This window comes from Anolis sagrei, chromosome 9 (assembly GCF_037176765.1).
Source record: "Anolis sagrei isolate rAnoSag1 chromosome 9, rAnoSag1.mat, whole genome shotgun sequence".
Taxonomy (NCBI): domain Eukaryota; kingdom Metazoa; phylum Chordata; class Lepidosauria; order Squamata; family Dactyloidae; genus Anolis; species Anolis sagrei.
The window spans coordinates 38,191,476-38,215,574 of NC_090029.1; the positions used below are offsets into that span (position 1 = coordinate 38,191,476).

At 42.7% G+C, this 24,099-nt stretch overlaps 1 protein-coding gene across 1 annotated transcript in view; it reads right to left on the minus strand.

The window, feature by feature from the left end:
• Positions 1 to 24,099, minus strand: part of AGBL1 (AGBL carboxypeptidase 1) — a 728,548-nt gene that overhangs the window by 565,162 nt on the left and 139,287 nt on the right. Inside the window, exons 11-14 of the mRNA XM_067471459.1 lie at positions 22,609 to 23,195; positions 15,066 to 15,149; positions 14,089 to 14,166; positions 5,136 to 5,284 (exon numbers count right to left, since the gene is read on the minus strand). Of these exons, the coding sequence (XP_067327560.1) occupies positions 5,136 to 5,284; positions 14,089 to 14,166; positions 15,066 to 15,149; positions 22,609 to 23,195 (898 nt within the window). The remainder of the gene's footprint in view (positions 1 to 5,135; positions 5,285 to 14,088; positions 14,167 to 15,065; positions 15,150 to 22,608; positions 23,196 to 24,099) is intronic.

The following is a 24,099-nucleotide window of genomic DNA, read 5'->3' on the forward strand; positions in this document are numbered from 1 at the left end:
GGATACCAGTATTAAAGGACTCAAAAATTATAACAGCTAAACAACAGAGAGGAAACAAACATGGACATCTAATCACCTCTCAGGAAAAGATTGCTCCAGGCACTGCCAGCCAATCAAATGCTAATCAAGGTGGTCAGTTGAAACATTCCCACCTTGCTCCATCAGACAAGAGTCCTTTGTCCCACCCTGGTCATCATTCCACAGATATATAAACCCCTTTCCCTAGTTCCAACAGAGCTCACTACCTCTGAGGATGCTTGCCATAGATGCAGGCGAAACATCAGAAGAGAATGCCTCTAGACCATAACCATATAGCCCGAAAAAACCTACAACATATTCCCACCTAGCTCCAGCAGACAAGAGTCCTTTGTCCCACCCTGGTCATTTCACAGATATATAAACCTTTTTTCCTAGTTCCAACAGACCTCACTACCTCTGAGGATGCTTGCCATAGATGCAGGTGAAACGTCAGGAGACAATGCCTCTAGACCATGGCCATACAGCCCGAAAAAACTACAACAACTCATTCACACTTCACTCCAGCAGACAAGAGTCCTTTGTCCCACCCTGGTCATTCCACAGATATATAAACCCCTTTTCCTACTTCCAACAGACCTCACAACCTCTGAGGATGCTTGCCATAGATGCAGGCGAAACGTCAGGAGAGAATGCCTCTAGAACATGGCCATATAGCCCGAAAATACCTACAACAACCCAATGTTTTTTGTGTTGCATTATCATATGCAGAATCTTGATTATGTCATAACAGCAACAACTTTATAATGCATACAGCATTAAGAGTAGAAGTACTTTTAAAGAAGTCTGTTTGTTTTTGACCCTTGAGAGCATGATGTAAAGGCAAATATATTTTAAGGGAGAAACTCTGCTATATGTGTGTGTGTGTGTGTTTGTGCACTGGCATATCTTTGTCCCTAACAGTTCAAAGACATCCAAAGACCTAGGTGCATCAGTTTAACAGCTGAGAAATCTAATTGCCTTGCATGAATGGCATTTTTTACCAAGAGGATATGGCATCATTTTTCATAGAATTACAGAATCATAGAATCATAGAATCAAAGAGTTGGAAGAGCCCTCCTGGGCCATCCAGTCCAACCCCATTCTGCCAAGAAGCAGGAATATTGCATTCAAATCACCCCTGACAGATGGCCATCCAGCCTCTGCTTCAAAGCTTCCAAAGAAGGAGCCTCCACCACACTCCCTCCGGGGCAGAGAGTTCCACTGCTGAACGGCTCTCACAGTCAGGAAGTTCTTCCTCATGTTCAGATGGAATCTCCTCTCTTGTAGTTTGAAGCCATTGCTCCATTGCGTCCTAGTCTCCAGGGAAGCAGAAAACAAGCTTGCTCCCTCCTCCTCCCTGTGGCTTCCTTTCATAGAATCATAGAATCATAGAATCCTAAAATCAAAGAGTTGGAAGAGACCTCTTGGGCCATCCAGTCCAACCCCATTCTGCCAAGAAGCAGGAATATTGCATTCAAATCACCCCGACAGATGGCCATCCAGCCTCTGCTTCAAAGCTTCCAAAGAAGGAGCCTCCACCACACTCCCTCCGGGGCAGAGAGTTCCACTGCTGAACGGCTCTCACAGTCAGGAAGTTCTTCCTCATGTTCAGATGGAATCTCCTCTCTTGTAGTTTGAAGCCATTGTTCCATTGCGTCCTAGTCTCCAGGGAAGCAGAAAACAAGCTTGCTCCCTCCTCCTCCCTGTGGCCTCCTCTCACATATTGATACACGGCTATCATATCTCCTCTCAGCCTTCTCTTCTTCAGGCTAAACATGCCCAGCTCCTTAAGCCGCTCCTCATAGGGCTTGTTCTCCAGACCCTTGATCATTTTAGTCGCCCTCTTTCTCTGGACACATTCCAGCTTGTCAAGATCTCTCTTGAATTGTGGTGCCCAGAATTGGACACAATATTCCAGATGTGGTCTAACCAAAGCAGAATAGAGGGGTAGCATTACTTCCTTAGATCCAGACACTATGCTCCTCTTGATGCAGGCCAAAATCCCATTGGCTTTTTTTGCCGCCACATCACATTGTTGGCTCATGTTTAACTCATTTTTCAAAAGGTTGTGACTTCTAACAAGGCCATGCCTTTCCAAAGAGCATAAAATCTCCAAAAGGTTATGGAGATTGATTGCCATTTTCCAAAAAATCAACCCCAAAAGGCAGAAGAAATGTATTTATTTATTTACTTTGTTTAATATCCCGCCTTCTCTCCCGCATTGAGAATAAAATTGCAATTGAAATTAAAGCTTGTTGACCGGATAAAACATGCACGAAAAGCAGGAGGAGAATGAAGCAGGACGAGCGTATTGTCTTGGAACTGTTTTAAGGAAAGGTCTGCAGATTTTCAGGCTAAACCAACCAGGCCCATCTCCACTGGCCTTGAATTTTCAGGAAAGGGAAAGGCAATAAAAGCAGAGCAACAGAATTTGGTTCTTTGTGGAGCACACAAAGCCGTAAATCTCCATCTGGTGCATATTGATTTTGCTCATATTACCTTTAAAAGTACAATCAGATGAGATTATGTACATGACAATGAATCACCAGTTGTTCCCCTAAGTCAGTCAACAGGAGCCTTCATAGCTCATCCATCCGTGTCTTCCATCCCAGCCACAAATAATTACTAGGGCTGGGCGGTTTCGTTTCATTAATTCGTAATTCGTTAATCATTCGTTAATTTTTTCAATTACAAAATGATAACGAACCATTCTGGAGCAATTTTTTTTAAAAAAACGAATTTTTAAACACGTTTTGTAAATGCTTCGTATTTCGTTATTGTATTCGTTTCGTTATTGTTCTGAGGTCGTTTCGTTATTATTTCCGCATGTCTGGGCCAGTTTTATGGTTTAATTAGTGAAAAAAAATTATAATATCACACCAACAGTCAACAACAGAGGGAGAGGGAAGCTTCAGAAGTTTTTGGAGGTTTTTTAGCGTATTTCGCGGTCGCACCCGCCATTAACGAATCGATTAGTTATTGTTTCGGAAATCGATTCGTTAATGTTTTGTATTTTTTTCCACATTTACGAAATTTCGTAAACATCGAACTTTTTAAAAGGAAAATTTTGTAATTATTTTAAATAACGAAACGCAAAAACCCCCAAAAAACGAATCGATTTTAGAAACAAATTTTTCCGTTGTTACCCAGGCCTAATAATTACACTATGTTCCTGGGCCATAAATGTCATTTCCTAATTGGGTCCATCATAGAAACACGGAAAAAGTTTATTAAACAGCAAAGACTTTGTTGTTGTGGGACAAAATGCAGCATATTTTGCTATAGTTTTTCAATGAATATCTCATCAGGTTTCGAGCAATTCAACCTAGCTTGAGACAGCCACAAAAACAAAGTTTCTGGAGGAGAACAACTGCTTTCAAAGTAAGGATTGCACACTTAAACAGGAAATGACACTTTCAAACCAGGAAGAGAAAATGTTCCATATTTTGGTTTTGTTGCTGTTTATTCGTTCAGTCGCTTCCGACTCTTTGTGACCTCAAGGACCAGCCCACACCAGAGCTCCCTGTCAGCCGTCACCACCCCCAGCTCCTTCAAAGTCAAGCCAGTCACTTCAAGGATGCCATCCATCCATCTTGCCCTTGGTTGGCCCCTCTTCCTTTTTCCTTCAATTTCCCCCAGCACTGTTGTCTTCTCCAAACTTTCCTGTCTTCCTGTTACATGGCCAAAGTACTTCATCTTTTCCTCTAATATCCTTTGCTCCAGTGAGCAGTCAGGCTTTATTTTCTGGAATATGCAAAAGTGTCTCTCTCCCTTTGCTCAGCTTTCCTTGTGGTCTTGCTCCCACATCCATAGGTTGCTACAGGGAATACCACTGCTTTAACGACGTGGATCTTCATTGCCAGTATGATGTTACACAGTGTCATTTATCCAACTCCATAAATGGACCTTTCCATTGCCAAGTTTACATTTCCATTCTCTTCTTTTGTGATGTTGTGAGCAAAAGAATGAAGAGAAGATTTTGTAGCTGGTTTACTCATCCTAGTGGATTTCAAAGCCATATGTGGGTAAGTGGGTAGTTCATGTGGCCTAGAAGTGAAAGGAAGATATACTGCTATGGAACTCCAGACAGGCCCTTTACCCCAGATTATCTGGCAGTGTGGACTCATATAATCCAGTTTAAAGTGGAAAACCTGGGATCAGTTCCTGGGATGAAGGGCCTGTCTGGAAGGGCCCTGAGTGATGATGTGGAAAAGACTGGCTAATTTGTTGACCAGGAATAGGATGGGAAAGACAGAATCAAGCATCATATTGTATGTTGTATAGGGCTGGGCTTTAGCACAACGGGTTAACCGCCAGCTGCAGTAAATCTTCCTAATCGGAAGGTTGGCAGTCTGGGTCAGGGTGAGCTCCTGGCCTTTGGCTCAGCTCCTGCGAACCTGGCAGATCAAAAACAGCAATTGTGAGTAGATAAACAGGTACCATTTTAAAAAAGTGGGGAGGTATTTAGGCACCCATAAAGAAATGCCAGAAAATGCTGGTGATTCAATCAAAAGGAGCCGGCGGCGGCGCAGTGGGTTAAACCCTTGTGCCAGCAGGAATGAAGACTGACAGGTCTCAGGTTCGAATCCAGGGAGAGCACGGATGAGCTCCCTCTATCAGCTCCAGCTCCTCATGCAGGGACATAAGAGAAGCCTCCCACAAGGATAGTAAAACATCAAAACATCCTGGCGTCCCCTGGGCAACGTCCTTGCAGACGGCCAATTCTCTTGCACCAGAAGCAACTTGCAGTTTCTCAAGTTGCTCCTGATATGAAAAAAAAATTCAAAAGGAGGATGTTTACGAACCAAAACTCTGACAGAGAAGAGGAAGCGACAGCACACCCCGGGGAGCACAGCCTCCAAGATGCCGAAGATGGAGAAAACGCCTATATACACCTCTATCTATGTACACTTGTATGTCTTGTCTTTGTGTAATTGGCAATGAATGTTTGCTGTATATGTGTTCTGTGATCGACTCTGAGTAACCTTCAGAGTGAGAAGGATGGGATATAAATACTGTAAATAAATAAATAAACAAATAAATGGCATTTCAGACTGCATCCAGCATCATGATCTAGAGATGGCCATACACAAATGCACATAGCAAGTGTCTCTTACCAAAATTAAACTGGCTGTTAGGCTTGTCACAGTTGATGATGTTGAAGCGGTACGGAGTGGCAGTTTTCATGGCACTGACTTCAAAGTAGAACCATTGATGGTGCTGGGAGCAGTTGATATCGGGGTTAAGGATCAAGTCATACTCATACCTAGGCATCAAAGCACAGTAGTAACACAACGTTAGCAAGAGTCTAATCGCTAAGTGGTGGGAGCACATGGCCACAGGTCCCTGGTGAAGGTGGCAATGGGCACTAGGAGTAAACAAGAATTTACTCTAAATCTAGAAATCCCATCATATTTGGGATAGCAAGAACTTGAAACTGGTAAGATTTAGATGTAGGGAAAACCCAAATCTAAACAAAGACTTTGAGTACTTTACTCTTGGAAGTAAATCCAGCCATGTTTATCCAGTCCTATACTACTAAATATGGTTGCCATGCTAGACATGGGACAATAGTCCTATATCTTTTAGATTTAACAATAAATTGCCCATATTTCTCCATGGAATCTAGGGAGTTGTAGTTTTTGGCGGAGAAGGCTGAAGACCTACTAAAATTCCCATGAATCTGTAGCATTGAACTATGGCAATTAAAGTGGTGCATGGTGGTGCAGCAGGTTAAACCATTGAGCTGCTGAACTTGCTGACTACAAGGTTGGCGATTTGAATCTGCAGAATGCAGTGAGCTCCTGCTGTTAGCCCCAGCTCCTGCCAATATAGCAGTTCAAAAACATGCAAATGTGAGTAGGTCAATACGTATCACCCCGGTGGGAAGGTAAATGGCACTCCATGGAGTCATGCCGGCCACATGACCTAGGAGGTGTCTATGGACAACACAGGTGTCTATGGACAATGAAGATGAGCACCACCCGCAGAGCCAGAGATGAAAAGGAAGCATTTACCGTTATCTGTGTTTAATTTTTTTGAGGCATTGAATGTTTGACTTGTGTCTGTATATGTCTACACGCTGGAATCTGCCCCGAGTCCCCTCAGGGAGATAGGGTGGAATACAAATAAGGTATTATTATTGTTGTTATTATTTCAAACACAACAAGATTAGTAAACAGCAAACAAGATCACTATGCCGGTTGTTGTATTGGATCACACGTCAGTCATTTCCCAATGTCTAGGATCTGAGTAGGGTGACCTTTTGCAGCTGACAGATGGTATTTTTGTCAGTGCTGATTGTGTTTAAGTGCAGGTCAAGGTCTTTAGGCACTGTGTGCCGATCACCATCGTATTTTGTTGTTGTTGTTGTTGTATTATATTATTATTATTATACTAGCTGTGCCTGCCACGCGTTGCTGTGGCCAACCTTCCCTCCCTCTCTTTCTCTCTCTTTTTCTTTCTCTCCTTCCTTCCCTCCATCTTTCCTTCCTTCGCTCTTTTTCTTTCCCTTCTTCTTTCTTCCTTCTCTACCTGTTTCTTTCCTCGCTTCCTTTGCTGTTTGATTCCATCTTGTCTCTTTCATTCCTTCCCTCCTTCCTTCCTTTCCTCTCTCTTTCCTTCCTTTCACTTTTTTATTTCCTTCTCTCCTTCCTTCCTTCTCTCCCTTTCTCTCTTTCCTTCCTTCTCTCATTCCCTCCTTCTTTCCCTCTTTCTCTCCTTCCTTCTCTCCTTTCCTTCCTTCCTTCTCCCTTTCTGTGTATATGTGTTTTGTGTGTGCATATATATGTGTATATATTTGTGTATATGTGTGTTTGTTTACATATGTGGTTTTGTGTATGAGTTGTAATGTATTTTTTGTTTTTTGGCTTTAAAAGTCTATTCAGCTGTGATTTTATGAGTGATGGTCACTCATTGACGTGATAGGTGTCTTGTGTCCAAATTGGTGTCAATTCATCCAGTGGCTTTTGAGTTTTGTTAATCCCACAAACTGACATTACATTTTTATTTATATAGATTTATTTATACCCTGCTTTATTATTATTATTATTATTATTATTATTATTATTATTCTGACACAAAAACACAGTATGTCACAGGGAACAAGATATATATGCTGGATTTCATATCACAAAATCACAAGTTGAATACTTCCCAAGCATCTGGGACTGTTGCAGTGGTGCAGCAGGTTAATAATTTATTATTATTATTATTATTATTATTATTATTATTATTTCTGCTGCAGTGTGGATGGCTGCCTTGTGGCCTTTTCAGTGGCATCTGGATGCTGCAATAGGTAAATAATTCCTCTCGCTCCGCAGTTCAATATTTATGTTCTTTAGCTTGGGATTCCTGAACCATGTTTGACTCAGAGATCCCGCTTTGTGCTGGTCAGTGGCCGTAATAAAGTTTTGTTGTTGACTCAGAGTGTAAACTTAAATGTGTGTGTGTGTGTGTGTATTTATATAAATAAAAACGTAATGTTCATTTGTGGGATTAACAGAACTCAAAAACCACTGGACGAATTGACACCAAATTTGGACACAAGGCACCTAACAACCCAATGTATTCCCTTCACTAAAAAAATGATTTTGTCATTTGGGAGTTGTTGTTGCTGGGATTTATAGTTCACCTAAAATCAAAGAGCATTCTGAACTCCACCAACGATGGAATTGAACCAAACTTGGCACAAAGTTCTCCCATGACCAATAGAAAACCCTAGAAGGGTTTGGTGGGCTGTGTCCTTGAGTTTGGGATTTGTAGTTCACCTACATCCAGAGATCACTCTGGACTCAGACAATGATGGATCTGGACCAAACTCTACACGGATACTCAATATGCCCAAATGTGGACACTGGTGGAGTTTGGGGGAAATAGAATCTTGATATTTGGGAGTTGTAGTTGCTAGGATTTATAGTTCACCTACAATCAAAGAGCATTCTGAACCCCACCAACGATGGAATTGAACCAAACTTGGCACAAAGTTCTCCCATGACCAAGAGAAAATACTGGAAGGGTTTGGTGGGCAGTGTCCTTGAGTTTGGGAGTTGTAGTTCACCTACATCCAGAGATCACTCTGGACTCAGACAATGATAGATCTGGACCAAACTCTACATGAATATTCAATATGCCCAAATATGAACACTGGTGGAGTTTGGGGGAAATAGAATCTTGACATTTGGGAGTTGTAGTTGTTGGGATTTATAGTTCACCTACAATCAAAGAGCATTCTGAACCCCACCAATGATAGAATTAGGCCAAACCTCCCACACAGAACCCCCATGTGGGCCACAGCAACGCGTGGCAGGGTAGTGTGAGCACAGGACGGCTAGTGTGTGTGTGTGTGTGTGTATTGTTCTGTGCTCTCTTTGCTGCTGATCCTATTGAATAAAATACGCATGACAATACTATTCCTGCTGATATATATTCTCATTATTCCTGATATCTTTTTCTTAATGTAATTTTCTGATTGTGGGGTAGTTGTTGTTATTATAACCATCTTCTGTTTCCTTTTCATTCATGCTTTTAAGCTAATTTTATGGACGAATGATTAAGTAAGGGTAATTGAGTGATTTCTTTCTTTTGCCATTTCTGTCTCGGAAAAAAACAACACTAATTATGAATGAAGACTTTGTTTAAAAATGAATCCCTTTGTAGTGTGAAATATAAAATTACATAATCACAGCTAATATATTAATTTTTCAAAGGACAAAGATCTGTGGCTTTCTCATCTGTAGTATCCTTGATCAGAGGCCTGGGAATCATTTTGGTGTTTGAACAGGACACAAAGCAAAACAAATGTTGTTTCTTCTCTGATCTCTTGCAGCCTACATACACAACAGATTGATCTTGGTTTTATAGCACATTAAGTTATTCAGGTTTCCTCCAAAGACTCCTTGGTGACATTAGTTGCCAGTGTTAGTGTCGCAGTCAGAGTGCTGGACGGGGAGATCGAATCGTTTTACGATTTTGAACTGGAACTCATTGGCTGATCTTGGGCAAAAGGGAACAAGAAAAATGATATATGCTCATCGATATATGCACAGTCACAAATTTAAACAACATTTATTGCGTGCCTTCAAGTATTCTCTCACTTACAGCAATCCCATCATGGGGTTTTCTTGGAGAGCTTTGTTCAGAGAGGGTTTGACATTGCTAGGTTCTTGTGGGTTTTTTTGGGCTATAGAGCCATGTTCTAGAGGCATTTTCTCCTGACGTTTCGCCTGCATCTATGGCAAACATCCTCAGAGGTTGTGAGGTCTGTTGGAACTAGGAAAATGGGTTTATATATCTGTGGAATGGCTGGGGTGGGGCCAAGAGCTCTCTGCTGGAGCTAGGTGTGAATGTTTAGCTGATCACCTTCATTAGCATTTGAAGGCCTGGCTGAGCCTGGGAAAATCTGTTGCTGGGAGGTGTTAATCTGTGCCTGTTTTTTTCCTCTCTGTTTAGCTGTTATAATTTTAGAGTTTTTTAATACTGGTAGCCAGATTTTGTTCATTTTCATGGTCTCTTCCTTTCTGTTGAAATTGTCCACATGCCTCTTGTGTATTTCAGTGGCTTCTCTGTGTAGCCTGACATGGTGGTTGTTGGTGTGGTCCAGCATTTCTGTGTTCTCCAATAATAATATGCTGTGTCCAGGATGGTTCATCAGGGGCTCTGCTATGGCTGACTTCTCTGGCTGAAGGAGTCTGCAGTGCCTTTCATGTTCCTTGATGCGTGTCTGGGCAAAGCTGCGTTTGGTGGTCCCTCTGGAGACTTGTCCACAGCTGTTTGACATTGCGTTCTTCGGAGGTTGTGCGACTGTGACATGTCCAAGATTATCCAGCGGGTTTCCACGGTTGAACAGAGATGTGAATGCTGATTTCCCAGGGTCTTTGTCTAACACTCAAATCATTATTACACTATATTGGCAAAACAAGATTATTACCATTTAAGTCGAGGGTAGACAATTACGGTCCTCCAGATGTTATCAGATTGACTCACCAGCACAGCTAATAACGATGGCTCGTGGGAGATTCAGTCCAGAAACATACTGCAAGACCACTGACACCAGCCTTGGGTTTTTAAAAATATTATTATTGTTAGGTTCTTGTGGGTTTTTTCGGGCTATAGAGCCATGTTCTAGAGGCATTTCTCCTGACATTTCGCCTGCATCTATGGCAAGCATCCTCAGAGGTAGTGAAACGTCAGGAGAAATGCCTCTAGAACATGGCTCTATAGCCCGAAAAAACCCACAAGAACCTAGTGATTCCAGCCATGAAAGCCTTCGACAATACATTATTATTGTTGTGCTGTTGAAGGAAAACTGCAGTTTCTAGATGTCCTAGTCATCTGCAACACAGTTTACAGAAAACCTACACACACGGATAGATCAACAATTGAACCACACAGTTTACACTACACACACTGTTTTCTGAAAACCTACACCCAGCCATCACCCAAGTGAAAAAAGAAGCACAATTAAAGCCTTGTCAGACCATGCAAAAAGAATCTATGAACATCACCTCTTCCAAGGTGAACGGAACCACCTAAACCAGGTTCTACAGACCAATGGATACTCCACCACAAACATCAGAAGAGCTGCAAGACCAAGAACAAGCCATGAGAGTCAAGTCAAAGATCCACCCAGAGGGAAAGGGTTCTTGCCATACATCAAAGGAACCACTGACCACACAGGGAAGCTGATGAAGAAACACAACCTACAAACGATCTACAGACCCGCTAAGGAAATCCAAGAAATGCTACATTCAGCAAAGGACAAGAGGGATCCTCTCATCTCTGCAGGTGTCTACTGTATATCATAAAGCTGTGGATAAGTCTACAGAGGGACCACCAAATGCTGCATTGTCCAAACACGAATCAATCATCATCATCATCATCATCATCGACAAAATCTGGATCTGTCAGCTGCAAAAGGCCACCTTAATTGGATCTGCGCTCATCATTCGAAAATACATCACACAGTCCTAGACGCTTGGGAAGTGTTCAACTTGTGAATTTGTGATACGAAATCCAGCATAAAGATCTCGTTTGCTGTGACATACTGTGCTTTTGTGTCAATAATAATAATAATAATAATAATAATAATAATAATAATAATACAAAAAATAAAAGTTACAGAAAATGAACTCGTAAAGCTACTCTGGGACTTCCAGATTCAGACAGACAGAGTTTTGGAGCACAATACTCCTGACCTCACGATCATGCTAAAAAACAAAGTATGGATTGTCGATGTTGCAATCCCAGGTGACAGCTGGATTGAAGAGAAATTTATTTATTTCGGGCACTTCTACCCCGCCCTTCTCAACCCCCGAGGGGGGACTCAGGGCGGCTTACAACAGGCACAATTCGATGCCAACAATTCAACAGATAAAATACATAACAACAATAACCACAATAGTTAAATCAATCAATTAATACAATAACAACTAAAAAGCCAATCTAGTGGCCAACGTTCACCGAGTTCTAAAATCCATAAGTCCATTCAGCATTACCATAGTCCTTTCCAAATTCTGGAAAAAACTGGAAAAGATGATTATAAGGATTTAAAGATCAAACTGCAAAGACTCTGGCACAAGCCAGTCAATGTGGTCCCAGTGGTGATTGGCACACTGGGTGCAGTGCCTAAAGACCTTGGCCTGCACTTAAACACAATCAGCACTCACAGGATTACCATCTGCCAGCTGCAAAAGGCCACCTTCCTGGGATCTGCACGCATTATTCGCACATACGTTACACAGTCCTAGACACTTGGGAAGTGTCCGACGTGTGATCCAATACAACAGTCAACAGAGTGTCTGCTGTGGACTCATCTTGTGGTATTTCAAATAATAATAGTAATAATAATAATAATAATAATAATAATAATAATAATACTGAAGGGACTCGGGGCAGATTCCAGGAACGCGAAAGGCACTGCAGACTAATTCAATCAGAAAAGTGAGCCATAGCAGATAACTTGATGAACCATCCTGGACACAGCGTATTATTTGAGAACACAGATATGCTCGACCACTCCAACAACCATCATGTCAGACTACACAGAGAAGCCACTGAAATCCACAAGAAGCATGTGGACAATTTCAACACAGATGAGGAAACCAGGAAAATCAACAAAATCTGGCTACCGGTATTAAAAACTCTAAAAGCAGGATAGTAAATAAAAAACAACACTCAGAAAACTGGAGAATTCCAGACAAGAATCAATCAGGGCCAGCTAACATCTGCCAACAAAGGATACCAACAGGCAGCAACCAGCCAGACCTTGAGTCAATGTCAATTTCAAAGCACCTGCTCCCCTTTCCAATTATTCTTTATCAATATAAACTGGACGGCTCTCCACCAGTGGATATCATCAAATAGTGGACAAATACATCATTTTGTCACTCTATAAAACTATGATTCCCACTAGTTACCTCAGGAAGAGAGGTTGACCATTCCCTGGCATCTTTGGCACCCCAGCGGAAGATATCTGAGGGCAGCATCTGGATCTGGGGTGCCATCAGCAATTTCACTGCAATGCTATCTTCTCCTTCTTCTTTATTTCCAGCAACACAATACTACTTATTTACAACAGTTACTAATGCTATCTTAAAAGACACTGTAGGAGATGTAAACATGGTGGAGATTCACAAGCACTTGTTGGCTCTGCTGCCTTTCAGAAAGGTCCCCATCGCTAGGTAAAAGTAAAGGTTTCCCCTTGACATTAAATCTAATTGTGTTTGACTCTGAGGGGTGGTGCCCATCTCCATTTCTAAGCCTAAGAGCTGGCGTTGTCTATAGATGCCTCCTAGGTCTTGTGGCCAGCATGACTGCATGGAGTGCCATTGCCTTCCTGCTGAAGTGCCGGAAGAGCTTTTGCACAACTAAAACTTGTGCGCCAGCTGCGCCCGTACCTTGGGAAGTCGGACTTCGCCACGGTGGTCCACGCTCTTGTTACATCCCGAATAGATTACTGCAACGCACTCTACGTGGGGTTGCCTTTGAAGACTGCTCGGAAACTCCAACTGGTCCAGCGGGAGGCAGCCAGACTGCTCACTGGAGCGTCATACAAAGAGCATACCACCCCCCTGTTGTGTCAGCTCCACTGGCTGCCGATCCAATCCCGAGCACAATTCAAAGTGCTGGTTTTGACCTACAAAACCCTAAACGGTTCCGGCCCAGTGTATCTATCCAAACGGATCTCCCTCTACGTCCCACCTCGGAACCTAAGATCCTCTGGGGAGGCCCTGCTCTCGACCCCGCCTCTATCACAAGTGAGATTGGCGGGGACGAGGAGCAGGGCCTTCTCGGTGGTGGCCCCCCGCCTGTGGAACTCACTCCCTGAGGAGATTAGATTGGCAACGTCCCTTCTTTCATTTAGGAAGAGGTTGAAGACCTGGATGTGGGACCAGGCATTTGGACATTCTGGCAGTTAAAGAAAGACTTGGTGACGAGCTGGAACTGGACAAGACGGAATGGATTTACGGAACTCCGAACGCTGAGCTCAGGATTAGCCTACTACTGTGTTTATGGTGTTGTTGTGTATTGATGATTTAATTTTTAATTTGTAATTGCTTAATTGTTTTTATATATGTATGTATATGTGACAAGGCATCGAATTGTGCCTTTTTCTGTAAGCCGCCCTGAGTCCCCCCTTGGGGGTGAGAAGGGCGAGGTAAAAGTGACGGAAATAATAATAATAATAATAATAATAATAATAATAATAATAATAATAAGTGGCACCTATTGATCTACTCACATTTGCGTGTTTTCGAACTGCTAGGTTGGCAGAAGCTGGGGCTAACAACAGGAGCTCACCACATCCCACAAATGTCTGCAACTTAGTGTTTAACCCATTGTGCCACTGAGCCCCATTGCTACCCTCTGGTAAAGTACAACAGAAGATGCGGTCAGAGACAGGAAAACCCAGGGTCATGAAGGTCAGGTATACATCATCTTTGTGCCTATCCTGAATTCCCATACAGATGGCTGGGGTCTCTCTAAGCTTCCTCTCTTCCACCCAGCTAGGGCACCACACAAATATCCCATTGTCCCCACCCTTGCTGCTGGGATATTTGCATTGCTTACTCTCGCACTTGGATGGCTTTGCGAAGATTCCCAGATTCAAACTTGGAGAAGAACTTCAGGCAGTCTGGAGCATCATTGCTGAAAGAAAATGCAACTAGATTATTGTTCGACAGTAAATAGCAAAGAAGAGTAGTTGCAGGACTTCCTTGCTAGGGAAATTAATGCAAGACTATTGGGAGTGTGGAGGGAGTAATTCAGTATAGAACCCAAGTAATCATCAGCTTTCTGACACGCTGAATTGGCTCTGGGTTCTAGCCTGGACTTTAAAGGAATCGCTCAAGGTGCAGACTTCTTTTTGACAAAATTCAGAACCTTGGACAGCTCCTTTAAAATTCAGGATTTTTCAGGGGAATCCTTTACAGTTCAGATGTCAATAATAGGCCTGGGTAACAACGGAAAAATTTGTTTCTAAAATCGATTCGTTTTTTGGGGTTTTTGGCGTTTCGATATTTAAAAGAATTCCGAAATTTTCCTTTAAAAAAGTTCGATATTTACGAAATTTCGTAAATGGTAAAAAAATTACAAAACAATAACAAAACAATAACGAATCGATTCGTTAATGGCGGACGCGATCACGCAATACGCTAAAAAAACTTCTGAAGCTTCCCTCTCCCTCTGTTGTTGACTGTTGGTGTGATATTATATTTTTTTTCCACTAATTAAACAAAAAACAACTATAAAACTTGCCCCAGACATGCGGAAATAATAACGAAACGACCTCAAACCAATAACGAAACGAATACATAACGAAATACGAAGCATTTACAAAATGAATTGAAAAATTCGTTTCGTTTTTAAGTTGCTCCAGAATGGTTCGTTATCGCTTCGTTAACAAAAAAAATAACGAATTTTTAACGAATTACGAATTAACGAAACGAAACCGCCCAGCCCTAGTAAATAAGTCCAGCAGTATGAAGAACAGCCTTGTTTCAAACGATATGGATCACCTTGAAAGAAAAAGAAAAGGAGAAGCTTACCTTGTGCCATCTAAGTCAAACGCAATTTGGTTGATAATGTCATTTGGCTGAATGACACGATGAACATCTTCAAAGATTTTGGCCCTACAATGAGAAAAAAAAGGACAAAGCTGCTGGACCCGCTCAGTTTTTACCCATACTTTTCATAACAATTCCAATATTATTATTTTTTACAATGGCGAAGTGCTTCAAAACAAGCAGAACATGCAATAATATCTAGCAGAGGTCCTCTGGAAAGATTCCTAGAGATGATTCCTAGAGATCCTGGCAGGTCTGCTACCCAAATACTAACCATGCCTGATCCTGCTTAGTTTCCAAATGGAGCGTTCATATTGTAGCTGAGATGTGGTATGAGCCCATCACAAAATCTGCATTTCTATGGGAAATATATGCAAAGCGCATAGAGTAGGAAAGCTACAAATGAAAAACCATGGCTTCCTAAATGACTCTAGTGCGGTGGTTCTCAACCTGTAGGTCCCCAGATGTTTTGGCCTTCAAATCCTAATGGCTGGTAAACTGGCTGGGATTTCTGGGAGTTGTAGGCAACAACACAACTCCCTGTTGTGATTTTAATGCTTATATTGTCTTGTTAATTTTATGTTTATGCTGTTTTCTTTGTATGTATTGATGATGTTACTTGGAAACCGCTCTGAGTCCCCTCGGGGAGATAAGACGGTATATAAAGTCTGATCTGGCTACGGTCATCCATGCTCTGATCACACCCCAAATAGATTACTGCAATGCACTCTACATGGGGCTGCCTTTGAAGACGGTTTGGAAACTGCAGTTAGTCCAACGGGCAGCAGTCAGATTACTAACATACCACCCCCTTGTTGTGTCAGTTCCACTGGCTGCCTGACCACTTCCGAGCTCATTTCAAAGTTCTGTTTTTGACCTATAAAGCTCTATATGGTTCCTCTTTCAGAAGGAAGTTAAAAACATGGATGTGGGACCAGGCCTTGTCCCACATCCTTGTCCGAACGCATCTGCCTCTTCATCCCACCTCGTAAATTAAGATCATCCGGGGAGGCTCTGTTCTCGCTCCCACCAACATTGCAAATGCGGCTGGCGGGGACGAGAGACAGGACCTTCTTAGCTGTGGCCCCCCGCCTGTGGAATGCTCTTCCAAATGAAATACGATCAACCCCATCCCTCCTGGCGTTCAGGAAGAAATTAAAATCTTGGTTTTGGGACCAGGCTTTCAGACAATAAACATAAAGCAGCACTTTGATTAGAAATTGATAGGCAAGACGATATATTATTATTTATTATTTATTTATTTTTTGCATTTATTGACCGCCCCTCTCAGCCCGAGGGCGACTCGGGGCGGTGAACAGTAACAAAAAAGGACAGTGTACAATAAATCAAGACAATACGAACCAGACAATACAACATGACATATACTTATCCTAAAAATCCGCTTCGTCAAGTCCTGGGGTCATAGCCAAAATTCATAGTCCTAGTCCATTCCAGAGTCGTTCAAGATACTCTCAATTGAAGGCCTGCTCGAAGAGCCATGTTTTCAGGCCCCTACGAAAGGCCATCAAGGAGGGCGCCTGTCTAACTTCAACAGGGAGGGTGTTCCACAGCCGGGGGGCCACCACCGAGAAGGCCCGCTCTCTCGTCCCCGCCAGACGTGCCTGTGAGGCAGGCGGGACCGAGAGAAGGGCCTCCCCGGATGATCTCAAGGCCCTCGTGGGCTCGTAGGCCGAGATGCGGTACTCAAGGTATTTTGGGCCGGAACCGTTTAGGGCTTTGTAGGATAACACCAGCACCTTAAATTGGGCCCGGTAGCGAATCGGCAGCCAGTGGAGCTGGGACAGCAGGGGCGTTGTATGCTCTCTGCGTCCTGCTCCCGTTAACACCATGGCTGCCGCGCGTTGGACTAGCTGAAGCTTCCGGGCCGTCTTCAAGGGCAGCCCCACGTAGAGAGCGTTGCAGTAGTCGAGGCGGGATGTGACCAAAGGATACGGTTTTATTGTTCTATCAATGGGTTTGTGGACTGAGTATTGTTTTAATTTAATGACTGTTATGATAATTTGGTTATAATTAATGGCTATTGTTTTAACTTTGTATGTATTTACGGTTTTATACTGTGTTATTGATTTGTGGCATCGAATTATTGTCTATGTTAGCCACTCTGAGTCCGTCCGTCCCCCCCACGGGGGGGGGGGGGTTGAGAAGGGTGGGAGTAAAAATGCTGTTAATAAATAAATAAATAAATAAATAAATAAATAAAATGAAGTTTTGTTGTTGTTTTGTTGACCCACAGGTTGAGAACCACTGCTCTAGTGTTTGAATCAGTGGTTCCCAACCTGTGTTCCATGGAATACCAGGGGTCCACAGGAACTAATATATGGTCCACAGCCTGACCATTACTACATTATTACAACGAGAGCAACAGTCTTGTGAAACCCTCTTATAGTGCCAAGGCTTATTAAATATGGTTTAATAAGCCTTGAGCAGATAGCGACTATTGGGTGGCATATGTTCTGTAACAGAAACTAGAGCTGATGTGGTCTATACAATGCAATTTTCTGAATCAGCACCCCAAATAACCAAACTGAATCTAAAGTTGACCAAAAACCTATTCGTAACCCTTTTGGTACTCATGTTGGAGAGTGGTCCCTGGTCAAAGTGGTCCCTGGTCAAAAAAAAAGGTTGGGAACCACTAATTTCAATGCTCATGCATTAGGGAAAAAATACATACAAAAATTGTCATTTAAAAAATGCATACTGATGTAGAAATTTGACATACTATATATATATATATATATATATATATATATATGAAGTTAGCATGTGTACTAGAAATAAGGATGAAATTGATCCCACCATCCGATCTGAGCTTCCGGAAACTCTATTCCAGTCTCCATCCTAGATTTACACTTTCCCTTTCAGATACTCAACCTATTAAGTTCAATCATTAGGAACAAGCTAAAACCAATCAATTGACTTGTTGATTCCATTTTCTTGTTTCTCCAGTGGACCCAATTTTTGCATAACAACGGACACCTTGGGCCGCTTTAAGCGGAAATAATGTCATTGCCTGACATTGCTACACCTTCTTACTTAGGTTAGTAAAGAATTTTTGCACCATTATTCATTCTTGATGAGACAGGATCGATAATGACATGTTGAAACTGCCTGTCAAGAAACTGACAATCCCCATAAGATTTGTCACCCCACGCATGACAACAAGACTAGCCTTTTCCCCCTCATTGTTTCCTCAATTGATGCAAGATGTTTCTGTGCAAAACTACTGCTCTTTTCCTTTTCGAAGGAAAACCATAACTCACTAACCAGACAACAGGCTTCATGCTGTGAGGCAGCTACAAGCAGATTCTACACAAAAATAATCTATTTATTTATTTACTAGCGGTCCCCTGCCATGTGTTGCTGTGGCCCAGTCTGTGTAGATGTGTTTTGTGTGTATATATATTTGTGTATATGTGTATAAATATACACAAATCTGGCCAGGGTGGCCCACGCCTTAGTCACCTCCAGATTGGATTGCTGTAATGCACTCTACGTGGGGCTGCCCTTGAAAACGGCTCGGAAACTCCAACTGGTCCACCTGACAGCAGCCAGGATGTTAACTGGTGCCCCTTACAGAGAGAGGTCAACCCTCCTGTTCAAGGAGCTCCACTGGCTGCTGTTTATTTTCCGGCCCCAATTCAAGGTGCAGGTGCTTACGTACAATGCCCTAAATGGTTTGGGACCTGCCTACCTGCGTGACCGCATCTCTGTGTATGAACCCACACGATCTCTTTGATCATCTGGAGAGGCCTTGCTCACGTTCCCACCTCCATCGCAAGTGCGATTGGTGGGGACAAGGGAGAGGGCCTTCTCGGTGGTGGCCCCTCGACTCTGGAACTCTCTCCCTAAGGATATCAGGCATGCCCCAACTCTGGCAGTTTTTAGGAGGAGCTTGAAAACCTGGTTGTTCCAGTGTGCCTTCCCAGAATAAGGAAACTCCAAGCAATATGTCCCCAAATGCACTTTACTAGAGATCCAGGATGTCTGCATGCCCCACTTCCCTCCAAATACCTATCCTTTTCACCTGGTCATGCCCAGCATATTTTAAAATTTTTAATTATTACATTTGGCCCTGCCATAGGTCTTAATGCGATGTGATGTGGCGGCAAAAAAAGCCAATGGGATTTTGGCCTGCATCAATAGGAGCATAGTGTCTAGATCTAAGGAAGTAATGCTACCCCTCGATTCTGCTTTGGTTAGACCACATCTGGAATATTGTGTCCAATTCTGGGCACCACAATTCAAGAGAGATATTGACAAGCTGGAATGTGTCCAGAGGAGGGCGGCTAAAATGATCAAGGGTCTGGAGAACAAGCCCTATGAGGAGCGGCTTAAGGAGCTGGGCATGTTTAGCCTGCAGAAGGGAAGGCTGAGAGGAGACATGATAGCCATGTATAAATATGTGAGAGGAAGCCACAGGGAGGAGGAGGGAGCAAGCTTGTGTTCTGCTTCCTTGGAGACTAGGACGCAATGGAACAATGGCTTCAAACTACAAGAGAGGAGATTCCACCTGAACATGAGGAAGAACTTCCTGGCTGTGAGAGCCGTTCAGCAGTGGAACTCTCTGCCCCGGAGGGAGTGTGGTGGAGGCACCTTCTTTGGAAGCTTTTAAGCAGAGGCTGGATGGCCATCTGTCAGGGGTGATTTGAATGCAATATTCCTGCTTCTTGGCAGAATGGGGTTGGACTGGATGATGGCCCAGGAGGTCTCTTCCAACTCTTTGATTCTAGGATTCTATGACTGTGAGAGCCGTTCAGCAGTGGAACTCTCTGCCCCGGAGGGAGTGTGGTGGAGGCTCCTTCTTTGGAAGCTTTTAAGCAGAGGCTGGATGGCCATCTGTCAGGGGTGCTTTGAATGCAATATTCCTGCTTCTTGGCAGAATGGGGTTGGACTGGATGATGGCCCACGAGGTCTCTTCCAACTCGAGGATTCTAGGATTCTATGATTTTATGATTCTGTGGTGTTTTGTTAATGTGTATTGCTTTGCTTTTATTGTTTTGTTTTTGAGTTCATTTATTGTTGTTATTGTTGTTATTGTTGTGTACTGATGTATTTTGGGCTCGGCCTCTTGTAAACTGCACCGAGTCCTTCGGGAGATGGTAGCGGGGTATAAATAAAGGATTATTATTAATATTATTATTATTATTATTATTATTATTACATGCGTATTTGTGTGTATATATATATGTGGTTTTGTGCATAATGTTTTTGTTGTTTTTTTGGCTTTTAAGCCTCTTCTGCTGTGTTTTTCGGTGTTTTTATGAGCGATGGTCACTCATTGGCCTGAGAGGTGTATTGTATCCAAATTTGGTGTCAATTCACCCAGTGGTTTATGGGTTATGTTAATCCCACAAACGAACATGACATTTTTATTTATATAAGACTAGCCATCTCCTGCCATGCTTTGCTGTGGCCCAGTCTGTGTATATGTGTTTTGTGTGTGTGTGCATGTGTGTGTATACATTTGTGTATTTGTGTATATATGTGGTTATGTGCATGCATTGCAATGTATTTTTATTCTTCTATTGTGTTTTCCAATGTTTTTATGAGTGATGGTCACTCGTTGGTCTGTTAGGGGTGTAGTGTCCAAATTTGGTGTCAATTCACCCAGTGGTTTTTGAGTTATGTTAATCCCACAAACGAACATGACATTTTTATTTACATAGATTTCCCATATTTTTATCCCACCCTTCTCACCCTGAAGGGGACTCGGGGTGGTCTTACAACATGCTATACACATACATGTCCATAAAAAATCAATACAATTAAAATCCAAGCAATGAAAACATCCATTATAAAAACATTAATTAAAACTATAGTCCAGGGCCATTCCATTTCTCAATCACATTAATTCATCGTCACTTATTACACTGCTCCAATTACTGGTCGAAGGCTTGGTCCCAAAGCCACGTCTTAAGTTTTTTTTCCTGAAAGTCAGGAGAGAGGGGGCAATCTAATTTCACTGGGAAGGGAGTTCCACAACCAAGGGGCCACCACTGAGAAGGCCCTGTCTCGTGTCCCTACCAGTTGCGCCTGCGAAAGACATGAGACTGAGAGCAGGGCTTCTCCAGATGATCTTAACCTCCGAGGTGGATCATAGAAGGAGATACATTCGAACAGAGAAGCTGGGCTGGAACCATTTCGGGCTTTATAGGCTAAAGTAAGCAGTTTGAATTGTGCTCGGTAGCAGACTGGCAGCCAATGGAGCTGACATAACAGGGGACTTATATGCTCCCCGTATGCCACTCTGGTGAGCAATCTGGCTGCCATCCATTGGATCACTTATAGCTTCCGAACAGTCTTCAAAGGCAACCCCATGTAGAGAGAGTTGCAGTAGTCTATTTGGGATGTGATCAGAGTGTGGACTACCATGGCCAATCATACCATTCACTCAAAAATGTTTTTTGTCTGGAAGGTGACTGTGCAAAAATAAAATCAATGTTCACATTGTATATTTATAGCATTACGATTCCACTTAAACTGTCATGGTTATATTCTATGGAGTCTGGGATTTGTAGTCCAGAGAAGCAGTAGAATTCTTCCCTTACCTTCTAGGATTCGACGGGATGCATTGTGGAGCCACAATGCTAGAATTATGTGGTATGAAAGGGTCTACCATCTCAGAGAAATATTGTAAGCTTGTTTTCAGATGAGGGAGTAAGATAAGCAAGGAATTACACAATGAATTTTCACACATGATATGGTGCCTGTGACGGCGCGAGTGGCGCCACCTATGTATAGAACTGTTAGTTGTCAGATTTAAACTGTTGTTTCATGCTTCATCCTGCCCCTTTTTACCCTGCTTATGTATAGTTGTATGGATTGGTTGCTTGTAGCTGTCAATCGTTACTGTTTGGCTCCACCTCTTCCTGCAGGAGGGGAGAACTTCCTTTTTCTTCTTCATTCTGCCATCAGAGTTCATACCAGATGGACGTGAGTAAGAGACCTGACTCTAAAGAACCCTGATTTAAGTTACCTCTTAGCACCAGTTCTGAGTTTTTTTACCCTTGGGACTCATGCTTTATGTCCAGATCGTCCTGGATAACATTGAGGAGTTCCCAAGAGCCTTCAAGCCAGTTCTTTTGGCACCAAAAGAAGATCCTGAATCTTCAAAACATAGGCCATCTGAACTGGGGTTGTGGTTTGCTCCAGCATTCACAACCATTGAGGAAAGAGGAAACTTGGTGAGGCTGCTCAGCTTCAGACACCTTGGACCCAGGACAGAGTGAGACTGTAACGTATGTTTTCCTTCACCCCTCTAAAGTTTTCCAGCTCATTGCTTTGAAGAAATGACTTTGTGATCAATAAAACTTACTTTGAGCTATTTGCAGTGTTTTGGGTTTTTGGGAGTTCCAGTTTCGTATAGGAGGGCAAGAAGCAATCCCACCCCTCCTTCATTGAGAATAATAGCCCCCCAGGCACGACGGCACAGTGCCCTTGCTTACACGTCCTCCTACTTTTACTCTATCTTTATAAAAGCAGGCCAAGATGAGATGGGACTTACCTCTGGACACCATGCCGTCTCTGGTGTAAAAACTGGCCATAAGGAGGAGGGGTGTGACCCCAGAGATCTGGGAACGCCAGGACTCTGTAGTCTGGAATGGACTTGGTGCAGGCAGCCCTTGCCATATAGTAGCGAGGGTTGTGGAAAGGGATATTGCCTGGGTGTCTCTCCAAAAGCTTGGTTACTACCTCAGAAGTCCCCACGGTCTCGTGGCCATTGGATCGGCAGGAGTTCGCAGACTGAGAAGGTGCCGTTCTTTTGTCCCGCAAGGACTCTTTGGCCAGAGGATGCAAAGCAGCAGCACCTTTGTCTGGGTCTTCTCCTCCTCTGGACGAATCCTCCGAAGGCTGAGATTCATTGTGAATTGCTCTCCTAGGCCCTTGAGAAGGTTTATCTCTTTTCAGCGAGTTCTTCAGTAGAACCCGAGAAGTTCTTTGGGACAGTTTTTCCTTTTGAGCGATTTGGTCCCTCTCCGGACACTCTGGCTGGAGCTTTGAGGAATCTGCATTTGGAATCACATGGAGGCAGGAACGGGTCAGCGTGGCAGAGATGTCCTCAGAGGTGATCTCATTTTCAGACTCTGGTTCCTTTAGGAGATGGGAGAAAAGACAGAAGAGAGTGACATGACTCCCTCCTCACACTATCCTCTTGGATTCATAACATTCATATATTTATCAAATTTATTTATTTCTTACATTTATTAGGCCTGGGTGGTTTCGTTTCGTTAATTCGTAATTCGTTAATAATTCGTTAATTTTTCCAATTACAAAACGATAACGAATCATTCTGGAGCAATTATTAAAAAAAACGAATTTTCAAAAACGTTTTGTAAATGCTTCGTATTTCGATATTGTATTCGTTTCGTTATTGTTCTGAGGTCGTTTCGTTATTATTTCCGCATGTCTGGGCCAGTTTTATGGTTTAATTAGTGAAAAAAAAATTATAATATCACACCAACAGCCAACAACAGAGGGAGAGGGAAGCTTCAGAAGGTTTTGGAGGTTTTTTAGCGTATTTCGCGGTCGCGTCCGCCATTAACGAATCGATTCGTTATTGTTTCGGAAATCGATTCGTTAATTTTTTACCATTTACGAAATTTCGTAAATATCGAACTTTTTAAAAGGAAAATTTTGTAATTATTTTAAATATCGAAACAAAAAAACCCCCCCAAATACAAATCGATTTTAGAAACAAATTTTTCCGTTGTTACCCAGGCCTAACATTTATATATCGCGCCTCTCAGCCCGCAATCACAATAAAAAAATACACAAAAACCCACCAAAGAGTCATAAAATCCAGACACTAAACATTAAACTAAATTAGCAATAGAAAAGTAACTTCTCTTAAAATCTCTCACTCCAAAAGGGGCGTGATCTCTGCCTGCATAAACATCTCTCCCAATCCACCTTTGGCTCTTGAGTAGGGGTTTGAGGAGGGGTTCTCAAACGGTGCTCTGAGGAATGTGACAAGCTGGGATGTGTCCAGAGGAGG